This window comes from Microcaecilia unicolor, chromosome 1 (assembly GCF_901765095.1).
Source record: "Microcaecilia unicolor chromosome 1, aMicUni1.1, whole genome shotgun sequence".
Taxonomy (NCBI): Eukaryota; Metazoa; Chordata; class Amphibia; order Gymnophiona; family Siphonopidae; genus Microcaecilia; species Microcaecilia unicolor.
Genome location: NC_044031.1, coordinates 295453209 through 295480574, shown reverse-complemented (window position 1 = coordinate 295480574; position 27366 = coordinate 295453209). Strand labels below are relative to the sequence as shown.

At 43.0% G+C, this 27366-nt stretch overlaps 1 protein-coding gene across 1 annotated transcript in view; it reads left to right on the top strand.

The window, feature by feature from the left end:
* Positions 1-23539, top strand: part of LOC115476280 (cadherin-12-like) — a 434758-nt gene extending 411219 nt beyond the window's left edge. The window contains exons 4-5 of the mRNA XM_030212608.1: positions 22820-23110; positions 23447-23539. Coding sequence (XP_030068468.1) covers positions 22820-23110; positions 23447-23539 — 384 coding nt within the window. The remainder of the gene's footprint in view (positions 1-22819; positions 23111-23446) is intronic.
* The last annotated feature ends 3827 nt before the right edge of the window (positions 23540-27366 follow it).

Sequence of the window (27366 nt, the reverse complement as noted above, 5' to 3'; positions counted from 1 at the left end):
TGGCAGTCCTCTCTCCGTAGCTGCACATTGGGCGTCGGCTGGCCCTATTTTACAAGGAGTGAACCAACATAACTTCAGACCAGTGGGTCTTTGACATTATTCAAGACGGGTACAAACTCAAGTCACAGATTCTTTCTTGGAGTCCTTGTTCTAAGTTCACCACCAAGTTGAGTGTCGTCGTCTCCAGACCTTGATGGACGTGGGAGCTGTGGTCCTGGTGCCTCAAATGGAACAAGGTCAGGGCCATTACTCCGTTTACTTTGTTGTATCCAAAAAGGGTGGCTCCTTCCATCCGGCCCTCAACCTCAAGCATGTCAACATGTGCTTGCACATTCTGCGTTTCTGGACCCTGCACTCGGTCATTGCTGCAGTAAGACTGGGATAATTTCTACCCTTTCTGATTTCAAGGAGGCATATTTGCATATTGCGATCTGGCAGCCTCATCAGCGGTTTCTCCACTTCACTGTACTGTGACAACATTTTCAGTTCCAGGCACTGCACTTTGGGTTAGCAACAGCCCCCAAGACTTTTTCCAAAATCATGGTGCTGGTAGTGGCCTTTTTGTGCCACGAGGGGATCCAGATGCATCTTTACTTGGATGACTGGCTGATCAGGGCATCTTCTGTGGAGGAAAACTAGTGATTCATCTGTTGCAGTCCCTGGGTTGGGTGATCAACTTTTCCAAGAGCCAGTTAGTACCTTCTCAAGTCCAGGAGTATTTGGGGGCTCGCTTCGATATGGTACGAGGCCAAGTCTTTCTGCTGGACATCAAGTGAGAAAAGCTAGTGTCTCAGATTTGGCTCTTGCTTTGGTCCCCCCTTTCCTGCAACTGGGATTATGCACAGGTGCTGGGGTCTATGGTGGCAACTCTCGAGGTCGTGCTGTGGACAAGGGCACACATGTATCCTCTTCAGGTTTCTATCCTATTCCACTGTTCTCTGGTGTCACAGGATTATGACCTCCAGTGGATGACAGCAGCGTAGGCCAGCATGGCCTGGTGGCTCCTTCCAATGGCTATCTGCTCCGGGGGATGCCATTGATATCACCGTCCTGGATTGTGGTGGTGACAGATGCCAGGCTGGGGGCTCGCTGCCTCCAGCATGTGGCTCGGGGGAGGTAGTCCAGCCTGGAGGCTTCCAAGTCGATCAATCGACTTGAGCTTTGAGTGGTTTGCAGGGCTCTGTGGGCCTTTTTGGCTCACTTGTGGGGCAAGCCACATTGTCCGACAATGTGTCAACAGTAGTTTACATCAATCACCACAGGAGCAGGCACAGTGCTTCTCTAGCGGAGGAGGCCCAACTGCTCCTGCTTTAGGTGGAGCAGTATCTGCAGCTTCTACAAGCAGCCCATATTGCGGATGCGCTGAATATTCAAGTGGACTTTCTCAACGAGAACAACTTGGATCTGGCAGAGTGGGAGCTCTCTCTCCGTGAGCCTTCTGGGTGATGATGCTCAAGTGGGGAGTTCTAGTGATGGATTTCATGGCCTCTCGCCGCAGCACCAAAGTACCTCGGTTCTTCAGTCACAGAAAAGAGTGCAGTTCAGAGGGGTTGGACGCATTGCTCCACCCTTAGCCCATAACGGACCTCCTCTATATGTTTACGCCGTGACCCTGATAGTCCATATGCTTCAAAAGATCAGTCTGCATCTGGGTCTGGTGATTTTGGTGACGCTGAACTGGTCCAGGTGGCTGTGATATACTGATGTGGCATATCTCTTGTGGACAAGCCGTTCCTGCTTCTGATCTCTCCAGATCTGCTTTTTCAGGGCCTGATTTGTATGGACAATGTGTCCTACTTTGTTATTATGGCTTGGCTCTTGAGAAGAAATGATTGAGGCAGAAAAGGTATTTGAGTGCTGTCATTGTTATGCTTTTGCAGGCGTGGAAGTGTTTGATGTATGCGGCTTATTCCAGAGTGTGGCATATGTTTGAGATGTGATGCATGCAGAAGGCTATTTCGACCTTGGTGGGTATCCTGCCCCACATTTTGGCCTTTTTACAGGATGGTGTTTCCAAGGTCTTGGCCTTCAAATTCCTCAAGGTGCAGGTGGTGACCTTGGTCTATTTTCAGGGTAGGCTGCAAAATACTTCCCTGGCTGCATATCCCAATATAATTTGTTTCTTGAAGGGGGTTAATTTATTTTTATTTATTTTTGTTACATTTGTACCCCGCACTTTCCCACTCATGGCAGGCTCAATGCGGCAGGCAATGGAGGGTTAAGTGACTTGCCCAGAGTCATAAGGAGCTGCCTGTGCCGGGAATCAAACTCAGTTCCTCAGTTCCCCAGGACCAAAGTCCACCACCCTAACCACTAGGCCACTCCTCCACGGTAAATGACTCCACAGCGACCTACCTGTCTGGAGTGGAGCCTGAATCTGGTGTTACCGGCCCTCCAGCAGAGTCTCTTTGAACCTCTGGCTGCAATTACCTTGAAGGATATGATGTTGAAGGCGGTGTTTCTGGTTACTGTGTCATTGGCGTGTCTCGGAACTTCTGGCTTTGTCCTGTCATGATCCTTTCCAGTGGTTCTCAGAGGGAGGGGTTATTATTCACACAGTCCCCTCCTTCTTTCCCAAGGTGGTCTCTTCATTTAATTTGAATCAGCCTTTGGTGCTGCCATCCTTTCGGAAGGAGGATTATCCGAAGGATTTTGCCAGGCTGCACTGCCAGGACGTGTCAGGTGCTGTTACATTACTTCAGGCCACGAATGATTTTCATCAGTTGAATCATTTGTTGTCCTTCATGTCGGGCTGTGTCGAGGCTGTGTGGCCTTCAAAGCTGCAATAGCTTGTTGGGTTCAGGAGGCCATGGTTTTGGTGTATATGCTGGTGGGGAAGGACCGCCTTTGTCCTTGAAGGCCCACTCTACTCAAGCACAGGCTACTTTGTAGGCTTAGTCTTGGGCCTTTTCGCTTGAAGAAATTTGCAGGGCGGCAACGTGGTCCTCCTTACATACATTTACTAGACATTACCAGGTGGATATGGCTGCTTGGAGTGAGGGTTCCTTCGGGGCCTCGGTTTTGGCTCCTGAATCTCCGCCCCCCCCCCCCCCACACACACACACCTGAGGACTGCTTTGCTACATCCAGGGGTGTGCTGGTAAATTTTTAACAACAGGCTCTTTCTCCAGACGGACGTAGCCAGCTCTGCAGTTGGAAGGGCCAGGGGTGGCCGGGGGTGGGGTGGGGTGGGGGAGCAACACTTGCCTCTCTCTCCTCCCTTCCTTCGTGTGGGCACGCTAGGCATACCTTTGCTGGCAGCCAATAAATGGACTGCCACCACTCCCAACGTCTTGCTCTGAGCAGCATGCTGGAACTTCTCTCACCTGCTGGAGAAGTCCCAGCCTGCTGCCCGGAGCTGGAAACAAGGAGCGGGGAGCAGCAGCTGTCTATTTACTTGGCTGGCAGGGCTCAGCATCCCCACCAGCAAAGTAAAAGATAATTCAGCAGGGTGCCCAAGCCCACATTTTTGGAGCCAGTTGTTAAAGTAGCCATGGAGGGCCCTACTTTAACAACCGGCTCCCAAAATTCTTAAAAACTTAACAACCGGCTCTTGCGAGCCTATGAGAGCCTGCTCCAGCATACCACTGGCTACATCCCACTTGTTCCTGGATTCATCTGCTGCTGATGACAAGGAAGTGGAAATTAGGTCTTATCTGATAACTTTCTTTTCTTTAGTCAAAGCAGATGAATCCAGGATCACTCCCTTTGGCAGAATGATGGTCACCTCTCTGGACGGCGGATGTTTCGGGTTCCTTTTATCTGTAGATTGAGTACAGTTTTGATGTTCATGTTCTATTACTTCTTCCTGTGACAAGGGTCCATGCTGTGGCTGGAGGTTTCTTTCTGCTTTGTTCGAGAAATACTGGCTAACCAGTGACCATGCTGTCTGATATCACAGGATTCAGCTCAGTGATCTCTATCTCTACCTGCCTGTAGATGGACACAACCCACTCGTTCATCTGCTGTGACTAAAGGAAAGAAAATTATCAGGTAAGACCTAATTTTCCCTTCTCTTTATAGTGCCTACCTCTCAACCCAGACCAGATTTAAATTTTAAATCATGGTATCTTCTGCAACACAAATTATTCCAACTGTCCTCTCCCACTGGTGTCATCTTTCAGTGTGGCACCTGCTAACCCCATGTGCTCTTTACTCTGCATGCTGATTAATTCAAATCACACAAGCTAAAGATCATTACTGTTCCTGTGGGCAGCTATCAGAACATTAGAGATGTTTATTTTTTTGGCAAACACAATAGTCAAATTTCACACCTTCCTTTTTGGCTTTCATTTCCATATGTCTAAGCAGATTCCATTGAAAGGGGATTTACTCGGACAAATGGTGATGGAGCTCATAAGGGAAGTGACAGTACCAGGACTTGTACTTACAAATGGAGACAGCATTTCCAACAGCGATGTAGGCAGCCAACCAAGGATTGGTGATCAGAAAGAAATTGCAGTCTCGCTGGTTTTTATATTCTATGAAAACGTGCTTCTAAATATATGTATACTGTATAAATTTGAATCAGATTGAGTTCAGATAAGAAAGCAAGTGTTTTCACAATGGAAATAACCATAATACCACACTTACTCCACATGTAGATAATAGGAATGGAGAAACAATGCTGAAAATGGGTCAACCTTTGCTTCTTTTTCCAAGATATAAAATTCAATTCATTTTCATGAACACTCTTCAGACCAGGTTTTCTGATAAGTCACTTTCGATAGCTACATTTTCTTTTCTGTATTAGACTAGGTATGTGAATGTAATACATTTTTCTTGGTTTTAACATGCACCCTATACAGTGCTGCATGATAATCATATTCAGGTCATACAATCATTTCTGCATTCCATTTACTGTGTTTACTTCAGTCTGTCTTGAAAACGTTCTGTTTTCTTCTCTGAAGATTCTCAGTTCCATGGCTATAATTATATATGGGGTTTAAAATGGATTATGTATTTGATAAAAGGCTAAATGAAAACAATATATTTTAACAAAATATACTGAACACATGCCAATGAATAACACTGTGAATTTAAAAAGTCCAATCTTTTAAGTGATTTTTTAACAGAATTTAACAATCTACCTGGCCATTTATTTTCAGCTGTTTCCACTGCTGCTCCTATTTGTACCTGTTGAACATCAATTAGCTTTTAATGTTGTACTCCTTCCTTCAACCTCTGAGACACCTTTTAGTTTCCTGTGCTTGGTTGCCTAAGCCGCTGGTAAAATCCACCAGGAAACAACTGAAGGAGAGAAAATAAGTGTGGGGAGTGGGGGTGGAAACACTGTTAAAACAGTTCCTTCTATGGGTCATCAAACAATTCTTGATGGAGTGTGAACGTAACATTCAGACAACTCTGAACAAGTCTGTGTCGTTTGCAGCAGTATACATGGACATTTTAGCTTGCATACATTGCCGTCCCTTTTCAAAGGGAAACAAAATATGATGTTACCCCTTAAAATTACTTAAGAAAACAAGATCACCGAGTCATGCAGCCACCATTTATCTCAAAACCTTTCTTGTACCAGTGTCATCTGTTTATATGTCCCAACTTGTCCCCTCTACTGTCTATTAGGGTGTTTCATTCTATTGTGCCAACACTTCATATCTGCATTATATAAATATTCTAATGTGTGCCTATCAAACTATTTTATTTATATTGTGCTGACGTCGTACTGTGCTAGTTATTATGGTGTATCATTTGTATTCTGTTGAAATTTTATCATGTTTCTCTTATATGAATGTTCCACTGTGCTGTTGTAATGTGTTCATTGTTGCTATTCCTAGTATTTAATTTGCCTAGTTCCCCCTTATTATTCTGTGTATTATACTGATATTTGGTCATTTTACTATCATTATGCTGTTAGTACAATGTAAGCTATTTGTCTAGCTATATTGTTGTACGCTGCCTTGGGAGGTTAATCAGTGTTTAATTTATTGTTTTAGGATTTAAATACATCTATAATATGTTAAAGTTACAGTATACGTATTTTCAGTAGCATTATCCATATTAATCCTGTCTTTGAATATCAATGTATACCTTAAATATAAATTATATGTTTCAAGTTATTCCTACTATTTACCTGTCAGCACTTCAATGGCATATCATCACAGAACTTATAACTTTTTTGCTAGTCATTATCCCAGCTCATAACACTCCTTTTTCTGTTCATATCTTTGACCAATTTGGAAATTAAATGACCAAATTTACATAGAAATTCACTGATGATTTTATTTTTGGAAAGACATGGTTTGAGTCGCTCTCGTTTGCATAAGTGCTTTTGAATTTCAGCCTAAGGATGTACTATATTGGATCAAACCAAAGGTCCATCAAGCCTAGCATCCTGCTTCTGATAATTTCCAGTGCAGGACACTGGTTAGTACCTAGCAGGATCCCAGGGAGACCCACTCATATGCACTCATACACAGAGAGGGACTTTTTATACAGAAATGTGTGAAAACATCTTTTAAATTCAGTCTGTCAGTATTCAACCTATGGTGGTCAGAGTTTGTTTTAAATGCTGACAGCTATGGGCAGAATTACCCCCAGATACTCCATGCTGATCTATGTCTAGGCCAGCTATGGGCAGAATTACCCCCAGATACTCCATGCTGATCTATGTCTAGCCCAGCTATGGGCAGAATTACCCCCAGATACTCCATGCTGATCTATGTCTAGCCCAGCTATGGGCAGAATTACCCCCAGGTACTCCATGCTGATCTATGTCTAGCCACCAGAAGTAAATAACTGGGGCTAATTCCTCAGGTGCTTGCCACTAGAGCTTATGTGGGTTCCAGCTGAATATTGGTCAGGACCAACATAAGTAGACATGCCACATTCCATTCCCCAGGAGCAAAGAAAGACCACCCCCTTGCGGAATGTCCCCCCTACCCCCCAGAACAGCAAGCCCTCCCATGGTTGCGGCAGTACCTGCCTGGTTCCCTGGTGGTCAAGTGGGGAAATGGGCAAGAGTGATGCTTACTTGCTCCTGCCTGTTGCAGCTGCCTCCCTAAAATGGCTGCCGAGACCATTAGGAACAGTCTCACAGTACTTCAAAGTCTGGTTAAGTGCCACTGAATATCCCCAGATAAGCGATAAATCGCTTTGAATATCTACCCTAGTTATGTTAACAGTCTTGAACACATCTTCTAAGAATAAATTCCACAACTGAGTGAAAAAGAAATGCTTTCTTTGCTGTGTTTTTAAAATGTGACGTATGGACTCCTTACTGATAGATTTCTATCATAACTCCTGCTAAGGCTCTCCTGCCCAAGTTAAAGTGTCCTAAATTGTGTAACCTTTCATCATAGAGTGGCTGTTCCATCCTCGTCATCATTCTTGTTGCCCTTCTCTGAACTTTTCTAGTTCTGCTTTATCTTTTTTTGAGAAGGGGGTGAACAGAACTGCACACAATGGGCTAGACTGTATATGGTGCCAAAAAACTCAGGGCTTAAAAAAAGCAATATTCTTTAAGCTGTGTTTAAAGTTAGGCACAGTTTATAGGATAGCGCTTACACCCAGGAATTGCACTTAACCTTTAGGCGCAGCTATTTGTACAAACTGAAACAAGGTACAAATTGTATGCCTAAATTTAGGCATGTGTCCTCGTTATTTTATAACAACACGTGTTAATTTTAGGAATGCCACTGTTACACCTATGACCATCCCATTTCCGCAAACCCTTTTTCAGATTGAGTGTAAATTTTAGGTGCTGATCCCATGCCTAAATGTATGCACATAAATCCTAATTAAATCTAATTAGTGCCAATAATTGCTTGTTAAAAAGCCAACTACTGGTGCTGATTAGGTTATTCGATTACGTTGCATGTGCAAATTGGGCGCACAATTTTTAGCAACTTTTATAGAATTAGGGAGAATATGCAAAGTGGTGAATCCTAATATGGAATACGCAGTAGCATAGCCAGGAGGGCACGGGGAGAGCGGACTGCCGATGGAACTTGTGCATATTTTAAACGCAAATCACCACGTTAAAAAATAGGCACCGGTGCCTCCAGAAGTCCATTTGGGGGAGAGGCTGCTCCGCTGGTGACCCACCTAGCTACGCCTCTGGGAATACAGCACGATGTAGCTGTAGTTAAAAATCAAAGAAAGTACCTTGGTGAGCAATAGGGAGGGAGGGTGGAAATCAAATACCACAAACTCCAATGCTCATTCTTTTTCCTGGGTTTCAGAGAGAGAGAGAGAGAGAGAGAGAGGGGGGGGGGGGGTAGCTTGTTAGCTGCAGGTTAGCAGAGAGCAAAAAAGGGTGACAGTTGAAAAATAGCTTTAGACAAAGCAAATAATAGCACACTCAGGGATCAGACAAGGTAGAGAGGGGGTGGACTGGTTTCAGATCCTTTTCTCGCTGCTTCTTGAAAACATAGTACTGTGGCCACTGCAGACTTTTCCAGTAATTACCTGTTGCAATGCCAGCTAAAACAATGTTGTGTGATATTTAGTTACTAGTAATTAGTTACTGTAGTTAATTACTTTCTTCCAGTAATGACAAAAGTAGTTAACTACTTATTCACTACCACAGTAACTGTACATTTGAAAAGTAACTAAGACAACATGACATGACAGAGGATATGGTTGGCATGAGTTGGTCAAACCTCCTTGAAATAAGCATCAAGAGAGAAAGTTATGCAATATCCACATTGAGGTTGTGTATAAGATGGATATTATATATCTTCACATACCGTAATGCTTTTACCATAAGTATTCTTGGATGTAGTATTGGTAAAGAAAAGCAATTAGTTATTCTTAGCAGGTAACTGCAATCAATTACTTTTCTAAATGAGTAGTTTAATTACTGTAACTAATTACTTTAAGCAGAGACATAACTAGTAACTGTAATGAATTACTTTTGAAGAGTAACTAGCACAACTCTGCCCCCCTCCCACAAAATAATCATTAACAGTACTTTACCCATTAGCATTCACACACGTTTTAAACTCGCTCTTGCTCCAGACCTTGTGCTCAAGTTTGTTTATTGTTTGATATTTATAAGCTGTCTTTATGACGATATTCACCCAGAGTGGTGTACACTGCTTGACATAAAAGTTATCATTTTGTTAACAGCATAATGATAGTAAAATGGCTGCATACATGCAGAAACACAAACAATGAGGTAAACTTGGAGATGGCAAATTGAATCCTAGTAAAAGGATTAGCATGATACAATATCAGACATATAAACATTTAACAGCACTGTAACACAATCATATAACAGAATATGAATGATACAGAAAGTGAAAGTGCCTTGGTGCTTTGTAGCTTTTACTATATGAGACGTGGAGTAAGGAATAATATATTGTAGAGGAATGTATTCGAGTTATTCCCCAAGTTTTCCACGTCATCACTGTGACCCCTGACGCAGGTGCTAGTCACCGAAACACAGCCCATGTCGGGTCTTTTTGTCAAGGCTCATTCATTAAAGAACTGTGTTCCATTTTTAAAGGCCTGTGGTGCTGTTTTTCTGTCAGTTTACAAATGTAATATTGTCTCCTGTTCCCACAGTGGACTATGTGTATGTATGTGTGAGGGACACAGCAACTTTGTTGCAGTACATCTCAGGGGAGAGGGTTAATTTGCAGCTTCTACCCTTGCTTAAGTAAGTCCACCTCTCCAATTACTTCTACTACTATTGTTTTTACTAATTAACCATTTCTAAAACTACCACTAGAGGTACAACACAACTCTATAAATACATATATAGTCCAGGTCTCACCCAGATATAGCTCTGGTCCTGGGCCCATAAAACAAACACTTCTCATTCAGACCATGCTTACCACACTCAGGTCTTCAGTCAGACTCCAGGTGAGCTGGGAGTGGGTCAATGGTCCGGATTAGTGGGTTTGGGAGACAATTTAACAATCTGGGTTCCACTCCATTCCTCAGTCCAGGACCGACACCACACTTCTGGAGATTTTATAATAACTTTACTTTTATTGAACTTGACTGCAACAGACAGCAAATTGAACATCCTTTCTATACAATCCAACAGCTTAAACTTTCAACCAGTTTCAGTGGTATTACTATTGGTGTTTGTAGGGTAATCCCCATTCGGGTCTTTTCCTCAGTAGGGGGTATGTACAGGGGATCCTATAAATTGGGCTATGTACATATAAATGTCTGCTCCTGACCATGCCTATCCTGGTAGCAAGATGTCAGTTCACAAGGGTTAAATTTTTCTCCTACTCTCAAGCTCTCCTTTTCCATTGGCCACAGACCCCTTTGTTAGACTGACCTCCTTCCATGAGTGCCCCTCGTTGGGTCACCCGGCCTTGAGCAGACACTACCTGCTCTTAAGTCCTGCTCCTGGATAGGTCTCCCCAATGCTACCAGAGATCTTATTCTTTTTCCAGTTGGTACAAGTATGGGAATAGCTGTTCATTAATCTCAACCCAGAAATGATTGGCAATCCAGGACTCCCCTTCTCTCCCTGGGTCAATGGCAGAGGATAATGCAGAGAGCTTAAACCTGCAGGCAACCAAAGACTCAGTGTTGCCAGATGGTGAACATTTTTCCAATCCAAAAGTAGCCCAGTATTAATATGAATATTAATATTGTAATCATCATAATCAGCAGCAACATAATTAGCACAATTAGCACCATAATCATAATCAGCATCATAATCCATCCATCCACCCACCCACAAAACAAAAGGAACAAGTTCCCACAAATCTTTTGATCCAGGCACAGGAAAAAAAAAAAACTTTTACATGCTCCCAGGTTTCAACCTAAGTCATGTTTAGTGTGGGATATAAATGTTATAAATAAGTAACTAAATAGAAACTCTGAATGTTGAGCACCAGATTCTCATAACATGATGTCTGTTTTAGTGACCCTTTACCAGGAGAAAAAAATCTCTTCACGAATATAACATGTGCTAGGGTGTCCCTATAACCAGCCCCTCCAAATGACACACTGATTACAGTTTATAACAAATTACTACTCTGCCTACGAAAAGTTATTCAATTATTATACTTCCTCTGTGTACATCCGTATGCTGCACAAGCTGGCATGTTTGAAAATATATGTAAATTAAATAAAAATGCTACCAACAATAAAGCACGACAACGTGGATGCAACAGTTTGAAGCCGGGCTCCCTCCCCCTCCTCTCCGGCTCCCTCCCCCTCCTGACTTGCTCACTGAACTGTCTTCTGCCTCCTCCTCCTCCTCCTCCTCTCTGGTGACTCCTCACAGGATCCACTCTCTCTTTAGCAACCCCAATTTAACAGGGGATTTCACATATAAGATTAATTCTAGAGTGTGGTAATGCGTGCAATGGTTTGAGGCCTGGGTCTTCAACATACTTCCAGATAATTCAGAGGCAAACAACAAAATGTATTCGTACTGTGAGTCAATTCCTTTATTGAGTAAGTATTTTCTAAGGAAATCAAAGGAATTGGTCTGTGGTACTCATCAGAAAATGGAAGACCCTTGTGTTTTTGTAAAATACCACCAATGCAGACATCTCTATAGCAACAAGGAAGAGGAAATACACTGCCTGGGTTCCTCCCACTGCATGAGCACAGCTGCTACTATTAGCTACTTTGAAAGACTCTGGGAGCTGAGCCTAGAGCAACAGCCAGAGGGGGAAAGAGAGGGTTTGGAAAAGTGCAGGGGTGCATGCTGGATAGAAGAAAGTCGGTTTCAGGAGCTCACACAGGACATGAAAAATTGCAAGAAGTAATTTGGACTTCATCAGTCCAAAATAAAACACACAGCCTCTGGATACTTTAGTTGCTGTGCCTCTCACAGACAGTGGAAGAAAGGAAAAACTGTCATAAAATTCTTTGCTTGTAAAAGCAAACCTCTTGCTAGTTGCAAGTGCTGTATTGGTATTTATTTAACTTTTGTTTTGACATTCCTGTTATGTATCTGAGCTGCTGTAACTGCTGCTTGTAAAAGCGAACCTCTTGATAGTTTTTAGTGCTGTATTGTGGAGTATTTTACTTTTGTTTTGACATTCCTCTTATGTATCTGAGTTGCTGTTACTCTGCTTATAAAAAGCAAACATCTTGCTAGCTTTTAGTGCTGTATTAGTGAGTATATAACTTTTGATTTGGCATTCTCCTTCTACATCTGAGCTGTTTTATGGGAGTTTTATGTTTTGTTTTTGTTTAATTAATTAATTAATCAATTAGATAGATAGATAGATAGATAGATAGATAGATAGATAGATAGATAGATAGATAGATAGATAGATAGATAGATAGATAGATGTATTTTAGCAGTAACCAGACAGGGAAAACATTGGACTGCTCCTGCTGTGTATGTAGCTTTTCCTTTATTTGTATGTCTTTTATATTGTTTGTTTTAAGTTGTAGGTGTTTTGTTAAATTACATTATCTAATGGCCTTTTATGTATTTAGTTATGTATTTATGGTTATTTGTTTAGCCCCTGATGTAGCCCTAGTTGGGTGAAACGTGGCCACGTTGGGCGATTCAAGGAAATCGTTTCTTGTTTTGATGACTTGGAAGTAAATATCATTTCACTTTTTACGTGGTTTACTCTTTTTTTTCTTCTGTTCCTTCTATAGATAGGCCAGAAGCAATGCCAAATTAATGTATAGAGCCCTGAGCTTAGTGGTTCCATAGTTGATAATAGTCCTTACAAGAACATATTAGCAGACATTAGTACTCCAGTACCTTTAACTGGTGTAAGTGAGGAAACAACAGCACCATAGGCGGTCGGTGGCCCAACTGTTTGGGGAGGCTAAGGGGGGCGGGGTCAGGGGCCTTGCTTCTCTGCCCCCTCAAATATCCAACATCTAGCCTTGCTTCTCTCTCCCCCCCCCCCTAGTATCCAACATTGTGCCTCTGCCTTTTCCCTCCCCCATCCTCTCTGATTCCTCCCATTTCCTGCCTCCAGCATTATCTTCTTTCTCTTTTTCCTTTCCCCTGGCCTAGCCATAAAAAGAAAAAGAAGCTGGAAGTTCTCTTCCATGCTGCCCTGCCGGGCCCTGCCCCTGGCAGCATCTGACCAGCTTCTACCCGGAGCCCTGCCCCAGCATCCTCCTCTGTCCAAATCCCTGCACCGTGTCCCGGCTCCTTCTCACCCTCCCCCACCCACCTGGAGCTCCGCTGTCGGCACACCTCGTGTTCCCGGGCATCTTCAGCAGCTCTTTCCTATTTCCGTCTCGATCAGCCATCGACGATCCTCTTCCCTGCCGCCAAACCCGCTGCCTCTCAGATTCAGTGGCGATCGGCAAACAAACACTGTGCACGGAGCCATAGAGCTCCGCATGGCAGCACTGACAGCTCTTCCGGTCCCACCCTCTATGATGCAACCGTTGCATCGTAGAGGGTGGGACCGGAAGAGCTGTCAGCGCTGCCATGCAGAGCTCTATGGCTCCGTGCACAGTGCTTGTTTGCCGATCGCCACTGAATCGGAGAGTCAGCGGGTTTGGCGGCAGGGAAGTATGGAAGGGACGTTCCAGCTTCTTTCCGGAAGGAACCGGCAGTCTGCCAGGCAGCGACGTGCAGAGCCCCATGCTGCATTTGGGCTGGGGAGGCTTAGCCTCCCCAAGCCTCTTATACGGGGAGCCTATGAACAGCACATAGTGAAAGCATGCCCATTGTGTCAGATGACATAGCTGGTCAGTATATTGATAATACTACATTGGTACACAGGTCACACAGGACCCACAAGCCTGTCACAAAACTTGTGAAAGAGGCCAGACTCGGAAGTAATCTTCATGGAAAGGATGGTGAATTCGTGAACAGTCTTCTGGTGGAAGTGGTGTGGAAGTATCTGAATTCAAGAGAGCTTGGGACAAGTACATATGATCTTTAAGGGAATGGTAGGGAGAGTAGATGGCGTAGATGGGCAGACTGGAGAGGTCACATGGTCTTTATCTGCCTACATTTGTCTATGTTTCTATGTTGACTATTATGAATTGGGTACCCCTTCTAACCAGCTTGTACAGATTTCTGCAAATACGTTCATTGCTGATTGGTTGACAATAATTGAATATATTCATAAATATGTTCAGCTGGTTAGTCAGGACAATCCCTTAACAGATGGACATGAGGACCTGTCCAACTGTGGTAGGGGGAGAGTATGAGGAAGGTCCCATCCAGAAATTCCTTTATTGACTGAAAGGAAATCAAAGGAACCGGTCTGTGGCATTCACCAGAATCTGATGCCACTTGTGTTTTTGTATACTGTGCTGGCCTCTGTATACTAATAAGGGAGTAAAAATACACTGCCTGGATTCCTCTCACTGCACGAGCACAGCTGCCACTACTGGCTACCATGAAAGACACTGAGAGCTGAGCCTAGAGCAATAGCCAGAGGGGAAAAGAGAGGGTTTGGAAAAGTGCAGGGGTGCATTTTAGATAGAAGAAATAACTGGATACTTCAGCTACTGTGCCTCTCACAGACAGTAGAAGACAGAAAAAACTGTCATAAACTTCTTTGGAGAATAGAGAAGTGCACTACTCCAGAAGAAAGGGGAAAAAAAGGTATTTTCTTGTTCTAAATTTAAAAATAGAAGGGACATATCCATCCCAACTATAATACAGCACTGAGAGGGTTATTATACCTCCCGCTTGGAATCTAATCTGAAAGCTGTAAGAGCTCCAACTGGGCCCCATCACTCTGCTATATTAGTAATGAACTAAACATATCTTGAGTAACATATTCTTTGTTAGACTTAGCAGACAGACAATTAACTGACTGAAATCCCAGGTCTTGTAGTAACATTTGCTATTTAAAAGAATACACTATATCTTATGCTGGACCTTTTTTTCTATTTGTATAAATCCTTCATTGCCTTGTTGTTCCTGTTTGTTTGTTTTTTAAGTTGAACCCCAGTACCTTTCAGTAAAGTTATTGTTGTGAATTATACATCTGCTTCTGTTGTTAATTCTTATATGAAACTGACAGAGAAATCCTTTGAGCAGCCTGTAATATCTGTCTTGCTCCAGTGGATCAGTGTCCCAGAACCCAGTTTCCAGGTACAGGAGGAAGTTTTCTTGCCTATTAACACACCTCCTACATCTGGATGTGTCTTCCGGCCTTCCTCCAGCAAGCATAAGATGGCACAGGGTATCATAGGAGGCCAGGGGTTACAATACAGTCAAAGGTCAAACATACAGACAACTTTCTTTCTCACTGGATTTTCAGTTCGTGGTTAACCATCTAAAAGGGGTCTAGTTTCCTGTCAGCCCAATAAATGAGTATAAAGTTATAAACGTTGTACTACCTTTAAACTCTGGCAAGGTAAAGGTAGACAGAGCTGCAAACCTTAGGTCCTTTTCAGTCTTCTTCTTAATCCTTTCTCTGGCAAGGTGCAAACATAGCTTCCTTTCTTGCAGGATACTAATTGCAAAGCTCCCACTAGGGCCCCAATGCTCAAAAGTAAACATGGCTACAAGCCAGTAGTGCCGATCTAGCACCCGCGTTTACTGGTGGAAGTATGCTGGAAGACCCCTGCCGCAGGAAACAACGAGTGTGACCACTATCTTTGCAAGTAGCATGAAACTGTATGCAAACAGGGGTCATTACCTATTCGCTCTGATGCTGATATGACCACTGACTCTACAAGCACACCCGTACCGCTGCAAATCCTTCGCCAGCTCAGAGCTGGCATAAAGGCAAAAGAAAGTTCTGATTTTGTGCTGCAGCATAGACAACGAAATAGTGAGCAGTGAGCCAGGAAAATCTGTACTAGAGCTGCGGTGAGAAAAGTCTGCTTGGAGCTCAGTTTACCATAGCATTCCCCTTCTACAAAAAACGGACCTGGAAGTTTGGGCTTACATACCACAAATGCCAAAGCTGCATGAACTTTGTCGGCAGTCGAGGATTTCAGAAGGGGCTTTGTTCCATCCAGGGGGCTGCTGTGCAGCCAGTGGTTGTGTGCGCATGCTCCAGGCACCTCTTTCTCCTCGTTCCCCCCCCCCCCCACCAGCCTTCTGGCAAACACGTTTGAGAGCTGTGATTAACGCATATGCCTTCAGTGCATATGCCTAACACTGCCCTCTCACTGAACTCCTTAATGCTCAACGCTGACATTGGGCTTAAATTTGCATGTCATTATTATGGAGTTCCTTTGCCACACTGTCATGGCGGTATTTTTCTGGAGCTTGAATATTATTATTTGGTTCAAGGCCAGAAACTGGGTCACGAGGCTTCTCAGATAACAGGGCCTCAATAAAAATCATAAGAGCCTGTCTGTATTAAAGGGTTGCAACTGATTGCAGCAACACAGTTGTTTGTGAGCTTGATGGAGTTACAGCCTCCGATGAAAGAGTTGCCCAAGAAGGTGCAAGATGGCAGGTGGTCAGTACAAAGTGAGAAGTTGTGGTCACTTATGATGTGAGAGGATGGGTGACAGATGACAGATGTGGAAACTAAGCTCTGATGAAAATAACTGAAATAAACACCAGATGCAGGCCAGAAAGGAGACGTTTGTGGTTACTGGACGTCAGTGGGCCAGGTGCAGGGGGCTTGTTGAAATTTGTGGTAGAGAGATGCAATAGCGGTTGAATCTAAAGATGAAAAACATGTTTACAAGATTCGAAGCTACTCATTACCATAGCCAATCAGTGTTAACCATGACATTAACATAGATCCAATCAGGTGTGCTTACTGTCATATTACCTGTATCCTGAATGAACATATAAAAATGAGTGTACTTCCTACTTCAAGCGGGAGAGAGGCGGCCACTGCTCTCTCTCCATGAGAAACCAATCTAGCGCATCAGAGTTGGCAAATTACCCAATTGCTTTCTCATGAATACTTTTGAGTGGTAAAATATATCATAAAAGACTAAAACCCAGAAAGCACCTATGTGCAGCTGGAATATTATATTCTCATAACCAATTGATTGTACATGCTGCTGGTATATTCTTTGGGGTCTCAGATATAGAAGTAATTTCATGTAGAAATATTCTGTAATAAACTTGAGAGCTAATTTCTCATATCCTGAGGTGCTTCATTCATCTCTGCCTAGTGGTATGTCCACTATCCAGGGAAGAATGAAAACACCAAGACTGACAGCCCAAATGCAATGGAGAAGTCCAGGACATGTCGGACCCCTCCCGGTCACTCTGTCTCATGGATCTCCCTAAGAATATGTCAGTATTCTTATAATCTGCTTGTAATAATTGCTTTTGGTAAGTAGTAAATTCTAGAAGAAAAAACTATCTCTCATTCTCTTTATTTATCCTTATCTAGCTCCCTACTTAGTTGGGTTTGGTCTAGCACTCTAACAGAATAAATGAGTCAGAATAGAATAACTTGCAGCCTGGCACTTCCTCGTTGTTATTCACAGAGGTTTGTCCTCTGTGGCTAATGGCTTGGAAGTAGCCGAAAAATATACAAGCTGTTTAGTACAGAATTTTGAGCATCTGCACCTAGGTTCCTACAATCCTGGGTTCAGTCCTGGAAGCTCCATCCCTTCCCTCTAGTCCTTATCTAGCTTGTCTCTGCTCTGAGATTTTCTCTCCCCTGGCTGACACGCACTCTCTCTACTGAGCGCTCTAAAGCTAAGCTTCTTAAGGTGGCTCAGTGAGGAAGTGTGCATTGGAGGGGGGGGGGGGGGGGGCAGCAATTTCCTATACATTCCATAACACAGAGTTTACAATCAAGTCTTCCACCTTATTACACAAGTCAACTCTAATTGAAAAAATCTACTCTGATGAGGTTATTGTGCATTTACTTTTAAATCTTAACCCTTTTTCTTCTTATCACAGTGTCAGACTTGTGAGTTCTTGTACCAAGTAGAGCACTGCTGAGATCAGTACTCGGACCAGGTTCTGTTGGCGGCTGGACAACCCCAGGTTTCACCTGCGCTGACCGCCGTTCCCCAGAGGTTGAACCCCTAGGTGCAGGCGGCCTGCAGGACTTACGGGACGGAGCTGGAAGCGGGGTGATGAATGTATCGGCCAGGCAGGCAGCAGGTCAAGAGAGTAATCCAGGTACAAGTGGCAGTCAGTAGACAGGCGGCAGGCAAGAGAGTAATCCAGGTACAGGCGAAAGTCAGTAGGCAGGCAGCAGGCAGAAGGGTAATCCAGGTACAGGCAAAGTCAGCAACGAGGGACCAGTAGGTAAGAAGCAGACTACAGAGTTAGAAATGCCTACCAAAGTAGAAGTCGAAGCATGGAGTCCAGGGAGAGCTCAGCTGATAAAGTGCTGGTGTCTGACATCAGCAGAGAGAAGGGGCACAGCCATAGGACAAGAGCAGGGGAAGGAGGAACCGGAAGACCAATAGGAGAGAAGCAATGGAAGCCAGGCAGAGGAAGAGGAGACCCAGGTGGGTGGAAGCAAAGCAATCAAGCCAGGCAGAGAGAGAGAGAGAGCGCGAGCGAGAGAGAAAGCAGAAACAGGTGCATAGAAGCAAAGCAATTAAGGAGCCTGCAACCACTGCTCTCTGAACAAACCCAGAGAGGACTACACACACATTGCTCTGGCAGTGCCAGTCAAGTGTGCGGGTCAACGGGACTCCGCGTAGCCTGAGGACGCTGCTTGCATTGAGGTAGGGGACGTGACACACAGCCTTGTATATCATAAGAAATGGACTTTCCAAAATTATTTCTCCTGTCTGTCTGCCTTAATTGTAAGCTCTGTGTTATGGAATGTATAGGAAATTGCTGGTCCCCCTTTATGCACACTCTCTCATTGAGCCACTTTAAGAAGCTTACCATAATCAGAACCATTGTAATTAGCACAGTCAGCACCAGTCCATCAGCAGCATAATCATATTCAGCATCATAATCCATCCACCCACCCACAAAACAAAAGGAGCAAGTTCCCACAAACCATCTCGCTCTTTTGATCTAGGCATAGGAAAAAAAGATTTTACATGCTCCCAGGTTTCAACCTAAACCATGTTTAATGTGGAATATAAATGTTGTAAATAAGTAAGGGCTGCTTTACTAAGTGGTGGTAATCCCAACATGGGCTTACCACTTGCTATAATAGAAGTACCACCATGCTACCGCAGCAGCCCGGCAGTACTTCCCACCTCTACCACACTATCATTTCCGGCACTACAAAAATGTATTTATTTTTGTAGTACCAGACTCTATTCGGTGGTAATCGGGCAGTGCTGTGCGCTGCCCAGTTACTGTCGGGTTAGTGCTGGAGCCATTACCGCCACCTCGAGTGGCAGTCCCCCCCCCCTCCCAAAATGGCCGTGCGGCAAGTGCTTTGTTAAAAAAAAGCTAACCTCTTTTCTGGAGGTTAATTTTGTGACAGCCAACATAATCTATAAGGGGTGGTTTGGGCATCACTTGATTGCCTGCAGTTCTGATTCAGATTGGTTGGCGCTGAGCCTTATGAGTCATCAATATTGCTTCTCAGATAGATGGAAAGAATCTAAGGAGATAATAATCTTTTACATGATTTGATTTTGTCAGATGTCAGATATGTGCTGATAAAATTACTAACTTGGGTAGCCATTCTACATGGCTGTCCACTGTTTTTCTGGTGCCTGGGGCCATGATGACAGTGGGGATGTAGATCCTGTCTATGTTTATTGGCATAAGGAAGTCTGTATCTCATCTGCTGCATTCTTTAACATAGTCAACCTTTGTGTATATTTTTGTTTTGTAAGCATGAATTTGTAAGCAGATTTGGAGGCCCAGTTCTCAAATGGTTCAAAGGATTCCTCACCACTAGATCCTACCAAGTTATAACGAATACTGCCAGATCACCGCCCTGGACACCGGAATGTGGAGTCCCTCAAGGATCCCCCCTTTCACCTACAATCTTTAACCTAATGATGATACCACTAGCCAAACTCTTGGCCAATCAAAACCTTAACCTCTACATATATGCCGATGACGTCACAATCTACATCCTGATTAAGAGTGACTTAAACGAAATAACCAATGAGATCAACCAGAGCTTCCAGATCATGCACTCATGGGCGGACTCATTCCGGTTAAAGCTCAATGCAGAAAAAACCCAATGCCTAGTTCTCACCTCCCAATACAACACAAACAACTACTCCACTATAACCACACCTTACTGCACACTTCCTATCTCAGAAAACCTGAAAATTCTTGGAGTCACCATTGATCGAAACCTCACACTCGATACCCACGTGAAGAACACAACGAAAAAAATGTTCCAATCGATGTGGAAACTCAAAAGAATTAAACCTTTTTTCCCTAGAAACGTCTTTCGCACCCTGGTACAGTCACTAGTAATAAGCCACTTGGACTACTGCAACGCTCTGTACGCAGGCTGTAAAGAACAGACCATTAAAAAACTCCAAACAACCCAAAACACGGCAGCCAGACTCATCTTTGGAAAACCTAAATATGAAAGTGCGAAGCCCCTAAGAGAGAAACTACATTGGCTTCCACTCAAGGAACATATTGAGTTCTAGATCTGCACAACCGTGCACAAGATCATTCATGCAGACGCCCCACTCTATATGCTAAACCTAGTGGACTTACCGCCCAGAAACGCCAAAAGATCGGCCCGCAAATTCCTCAATCTGAATTTCCCCAGCTGCAAAGGAGTGAAATACAAACAGGCTTCTGCTATGACCTTTGCATACAAGAGCACACAGTTTTGGAATGCGTTACTCAAGGCCCTGAAAACCATGAACAATCTAACCAGCTTCCGCAAAGCTCTGAAAACACACCTCTTTAACAAAGCTTACAAAAGTCACCCTGAATGATACAAATCATCCCCCAAACCACCCAAGCACACCTAAAACACTTCTCACACAACCTATCCAACATCCACCCATCTAAATTCTCTTTTACCTCAGCTTATGATCAACTGTATTTAAACCATGTACTGACTTTATCATAACCTTACTCTGTAAGCCACATTGAGCCTGCAAAAAGGTGGGATAATGTGGGGTACAAATGCTATAAATAAAATAAATAAATGTTTTCCATATTGAGTACGTATCCAGTCCTGTTCAGTAATGAAGAGTCAACATAGTTGACCATAGTGTGGATGATTCTGTCCCCCCCCCCCCCCCCCCATATTTTTGACCAGTTTGCAGACTGAGCCCATGTTGACCCAGTTTTTTCTTTTTCTTTTATGTATGCTTTATGCATCTAAGATCAGATGTTCTCAACCCAGTCCTTGGGACACACCTAGCCAGTCAAGTTTTCAGGATATCCTTACTGAATATGCATGAGATAGACATATACAATGGAGGTAGTAGACCAGTGGTGTAGCTACCTGGGGCCTGGGCCCCCGTAGATTTGGCCCTGGCCCCCCTGCAGACAATCCCATTGAACCCCCCTCCCGCCACCAACCCTCCCCCGCCGTCGCCGCCCGCCCCGCTGCCGCATCAGATACTTCGTTTGCTGCAGCCGAAGAGAGTCTTCTTCAGTTCAGCACCGGAGTAGCGCCTTCGTTCAATGAAGTTCCTGCTGTGATCAGCTGGTTCTGACGCCTTACATCCTGCATCGTGCAGGATGGGGGGGGGCGGCTAAACAGTGCCCCCCACCTCAGGCTCTGGCTCCCCCTCCCAGCGAGGTCTGGCTATGCCCCTGTAGTAGACATGCAAATCTCTCATGCGTATTCATTAAGGGGTATCCTGAAAACCTGGCTGGCTATGTATGTCCTGAGGGCTAGGTAGAGAACCCCTGATCTAAGATCATTGGAGTGCCACACTTGATGTAAACTGATTTTGAACAGTGGACTATAGTACTTTTAAACCAATCCATATAAGGAGTTCCAGCTTTGTATCTTTGTTACTTATATGGACAGGATTATTATTTTGAGTTGGGTTGGCTCATTATTGATTTGCTTTATGATGGTGAGGTTTGTTGATGCTACTGTTGAGTTCTTTGTAATGCTGTGGAAGTATTCACTTTGTATTCATTCATACCATGTATTTGTTCAGACTGTAATCAGCTAACGTCGTTAATGGTTATATGTAAGCCACATTGAGCCCACAAAGGGTGGGAAAATGTGGGATACAAATGTAGCAAATAGCACAGGTACAAATCAAAGTAGGGTATACACAAAAAGCAGCAAATATGATGGACTGTGCAGGTCTTTTTCTGCCGTCATCTACTATGTTACTATGTAAAATCTATAGTATTCATGTGGTTTTACTGATCATTGATGGCAATGTATAATATTATTGGCATAAGTAAATCACCTAGTGAAAGGTCATTCCTCTGATGCCACGGACTTCAGTTTTCATCTAATTTTACAAAGAATTGTTCATTCTCCTTGTAAAGGTTGGGGGCTGAACTGATATCTTAGACTGCTTTTATAAATTTCATTCATTTGATTTGATATAGTCTATTCCACTCAAGCAGAACTATTTCATATATTATCCTTTCAGAAACAATTCATTTTCAGTGAAGATTACAGCTAGGAATATATTAACTGTAGAGATATACTCTTTACATTATACTTTGTCATTTCTACACAAAAATGTCACATTGTTGCAAACTCCTGGCCCTTCATACAATTACTTTAATTAGGCTTCCCACTTGTACTATTTTATTTCAATTATGTCTGCCATATAGTCTACCACCAGGACCTTTACCTTATATATCCAGGAGAATATAAATCTTCACAAGTAGAAAAGATTTTTTGAAACTTATTGTTTTAATCAGAGTTTTGAAATGTCTTTAACTTGTAGTGTATGACTGTTGTTAATTTACAGGTTGGGGGAGGGGAGAGAATAGGGACAGTGACAAAAGCATCTCGCTGTTTTCAAAATCTAATATCTAAATCTAATACCTTTAGTGATTCATCTAGCATCTCATTGTTTCTAGTGCCTATAGTAAACTAACGTGTAAATACAGCCCTTTACTGGAATAGACCATTAATGTCTCTGCTTTTTCTTTCCTTCTACACAGCTTCATTCTGACTTGGACAAAGGAATTGACTCTGTTAAATACACCCTTTTGGGGGATGGTGCAGGCACAATTTTTACAATTGATGAAACAACCGGGGACATTCATGCCATTAGGAGCCTTGATCGAGAGGAGAAACCTTTCTATACTCTACGTGCTCGTGCTATAGATATAGATACTGGAAAGCTAGTGGAGCCAGAGTCTGAATTCATTATCAAAGTGCAGGACATTAATGATAATGAGCCACAGTTCTTGGATGGGCCTTATGTTGCTAGTGTACCTGAAATGTCTCCAGTTGGTAAGTGAAAATCATAAAGCTATTTTCTATTCAAGTTCTTTCTGCATACTGTTACAATCTTGCACATAGATCTTGTACAGGGAGTATGAAAACAGGCAATTCAGTAAGTAGAACTGAACTGTCGTTCCTAAAATGTAAAGTTCATTATTTGCAAACAACGTTTGTCGGCTTTAGTCCTGCTGTATTGTGGCTTGAGGTATTCTTATCCTACCGCCGCTGTTCAGTCTTTCCAACCAGTTGGTGCGTTCACTCGGTGCTATCCAATCTTGGCTACTGCAATCCTATTTCACGTTTTGCTTTATGATCTCCTTCTTCTGTTATTGCTGCTTCAGGGCATTAACAGAAAAACTCTTCCTAAAGCAGCAATAACAGAAAAAGCAGAAGAAGGAGATTATGAAGCAAGACGTGAAATAGGATTGCAATAGCCGAGATTGGATAGCACTGAGTGAACGCACCAACCAGTTGGAAAGACTGAACAGCGGCGGTAGGATAAGAATGCCTCAAGCCACAATACAGCAGGACTAAAGCCGACAAGATAAGTGCACAGCTGGGGGTGGACAATAAGAGTGCTTTTCAATAAGAAAATATAAAATATAAAAGAAATAAAATGCAAAGAATTGACATAGAATGTAAAATGTTAGATTTCGATTAAGTATTTTTGAAGATATTTCTCTCACAGCATGGGTGTTTGCAAGTGGCGGATAGACTAAGTAACCAATGTTTTTTCTCCTTATTGAGTTTTTTTTACATTGGTTGGTACTGTTCCCGCTACAATAAAATAGAAAAAACAAGGACCAATGATAGGAACATAGCTCCAATGATAAGCTGTGGCGCTCTTAAAGAATTAAGAAAGAAAGAGCAAGTATTCTTTGCAGAATAGCCAAGTTTGGTAGCGTTGAGGTCCTGGGTTGATAAATCAGTAATATCATTCACATGCTGAGAGACGAATATCTCAACACCATTTGGTAAAATTATAGACAAGGAGATAGTATACTACTTGCAATGTCAACAAAATATGTAATAGAACATTTTAGTTGATAGTGAAGGGTATAAGCAAAGATGTAACATATAGATAGGTATGAAAGTAGGAAGAGATAGAAAGTAAGGTGACTGATATAAAGAGAGTTGCATATGAGGTCAGAGAGATGGTTAAATATTATCTCAGCTAGGGTAGGAGTGGATAAACATGTCCTTCTGCAGTATGTGCAGCCCGTGTCACTCCTTGTGTGTGTGAGACTAACAAGTTAGTTACTTCTTCCATTAAAGGCCTGGTTGAAGAGCCAAGCTTTCACCTGCTTCCTGAAGTAGAGATAGTCTTGTGTTAAGTGGAGCCTTTCAGGCAGTGCACTCCAGAGTGTGGAGGCTACTCCGGAGAAGGCTCGCTTGCGGTTATCACATCATGTAATGTCTTTTGGAGAGGGTGTGGTTAGTGATAGTCCTTGGAAGGACCTTAGATTCCTTGGTGGTGTGTGGAAGATCATCCTATTCTTCCAGTACTCAGGGCCTTGAAGATCAGACATAGAGTTTTAAATTTAGCCCTGTATTGTACTGGTAGCCAATGAAGTTTTTGCAAAAATGGTATGATGTGGTCACGTCGCTGCATTCTGAATCAACTGGAGCTGATGCAGGCCCTTTGTAGTCAGACCATTGTATAGTGCATTGCAGTAATCCAGTTTTACAAAGGTACACTTTACTAAGGCACATAGGTGCTTACGCGCGTCCAACGTGCATCAGTTTGGAACTACCACCCAGCTACCACGTGCCGTGGGTGGTAATTCCGTTTTTTACACACGTCCAACATACGCGGCTAAAATATATTTTATTTTCTACCACATGGCCCTAACCGGGCAGTAATCGGCAGTATACACGCTCAGACGATTACCGCCTGAGACCTTCCTGCTAAGTCAGGTGAGATCTCAGACCCAAAATGGACACGCTCCAATTTTTATTTTGCCACTTGTCCATTTTCAGCCCCCAAAAAAGGCCTTTTTTGCAGGCATGCTGAAAAATGGACCTTCGCGCTTCCAATACACGAGTCTACAACAGCACAGGCCATTTATCGGCAAACCTTAGTAACAGGACCCCTGAATGAGGAACTCGACAACTTACACATGGAAGTTATACCTGCAAGTAGATATTTTATAACTTACACCTGTAACTGGCTGTACACTGCCTTGAGTGAATCTCTTGATAAATGCAGCTAATAAAACTCCATAAATAAATAGTGACTCATGAACCTCCAGGTGTAACTTACATATATAAGTAGGAATTTCTCAACTTACTTGTGTATGTTACATGAGCAAGTTGGTGTTTCTACAAATTACACGTAAGTTACATGTGTGTGCCTTCCCATTTTGCAAACTCATGTGTGTACTTACTGCTAATGAACAATAGATCCTGCAATACTTGACAATCAAAGGGGGGCATAAGCAATGAGGGATTAAGGGGGAGGGCTCCTTTAAATCTGCCCTGCACAGGGCTAGAGCAGCTGTAATTCCCAAGGTTAATAAACTGGGACATACACATACATTCTCTTTCCAAAATGGGGAATACATGTGCTCATTTTGGTTGTGCCTATGCTCTGCCCAAACTGTGCCTCCTTTCAATCTACACATAGTGCAGTTCAACAGGTGTAGATTATCCGCTTTCTAAAATTAGGTTTTGCATGTGTATGTGATATACACATGTTAGTGGTAGTATTTGCAAATGTAAAATCATGAATAGGGCTTTTAAAATAGGGACCAAAGACCCTCTGAATTTTTTCCATCTGATGAACCATACAGGTGAAGGGAAAATATCCTTTTCAATTTCTTTCAACCATTTATCGTGCACATCTTGGATTCCCAACCATCAAAAAGGAGCTCTCAAACATCCAGGATCCTTTCATCTAGGCACTTTTTATGCTGCCCACATACCTGAAAAGTCCACTGGTACCATTTAATCCACAAAGACTTCACCACATTTCAAAGTGAAACCGTGCACATATTAAGGAAAACATACCTTTCGGTACTGGTTTACTTTTTGCCTAAAATAACATGTACTAAAATAGAACATGCATTGTTGCAGTCTTTGCCTTAACCCACCCCAGGAAAGTCTCCCACAAACGCGGAGTACAAGTTTGTATGTTGTAGAAATAGGTATGTACATTTTCCAATTAAAAGAGCAACTCTATAACTTGGCAGCTAATAGAAACCTACTTTATAAAGGCAAGTAGGTGCCTATTTTCCTTTATAGAATACAGTTGTCTTGCTTATCCGACCTTCACATTTCAGATGTTCTGGATTAGCCGACATACCTTGGTGGTGTCACAGCATTGTCGTTGAGATGCACGTGGGTTTCTCTCTCTCGGCATCACTTTTAAGAGGCAGCAGTGCTAGGTAAGATTCTTGGGCACATTAAGTTGTAAACTCTTTTTTTTCCTTCTTTTTTTACTGTTTCCTCTTTTGAAACATGTATTCAATATATTTCTATTTTATCTACTACTACTACTACTACTACTATTATCTCTCATCAACTGGTGAGCCCCATTTATGTTGGATAATCAAGACTCTGCTGTATTAGCATAACTGGCAATATATACACGTATGCAGTTAGGTGCAAGCACTTTTCATCAGCCAAAGAAGCTGGTGTAATTGCTTGAGCCTAAATGCTAAAGGCATATGCATCACTTATAGTATTCTTTAAGTTACACATGTGTGAGCCCCACTCAGACTCCATCTGTGTTTATATCCACCTGCCAAATATGCATATGGATGGCTTAGATGGATTTTTGGCATTTATGCATATACTAGTAAAAAAGGCCCGTTTCTGACACAAATGAAACGGGCGCTAGCAAGGTTTTCCTTGGAGTGTGTATGTTTGGGAGAGTGTATGTGAGAGTGAGTGTTTGAGAGTCAGAGTGAAAGTGTGAGTATGTGAGAGAGAGAGTGAGTCTGGGTGTGAGTGTGTTTGTGAGAGAGTGTGTGTGAGAATGAGAGTGTGTGCAAGTGTGTATGTGAGACACAGTGTGAGAGAGAGTGTGTGTGTGAGACACAGATTCTCTGTGAGAGTGAGTGTATGACACCAAGCGAGTGTGTGAGTGACTGTGTGGCACATAGAGAGTGAATGTGATACTGTGTGAGACAGAGTGTGTGAGAGTGAGAGTCAGAAAGACATTGTATATGAGAGAGACAGTGTGAGCCGTGCCCTCCCAATCCATGGCCATCTGTCCCCTGCCCCCTCCATTCATCCTTTTCCAGCAATTCCCCTCTGT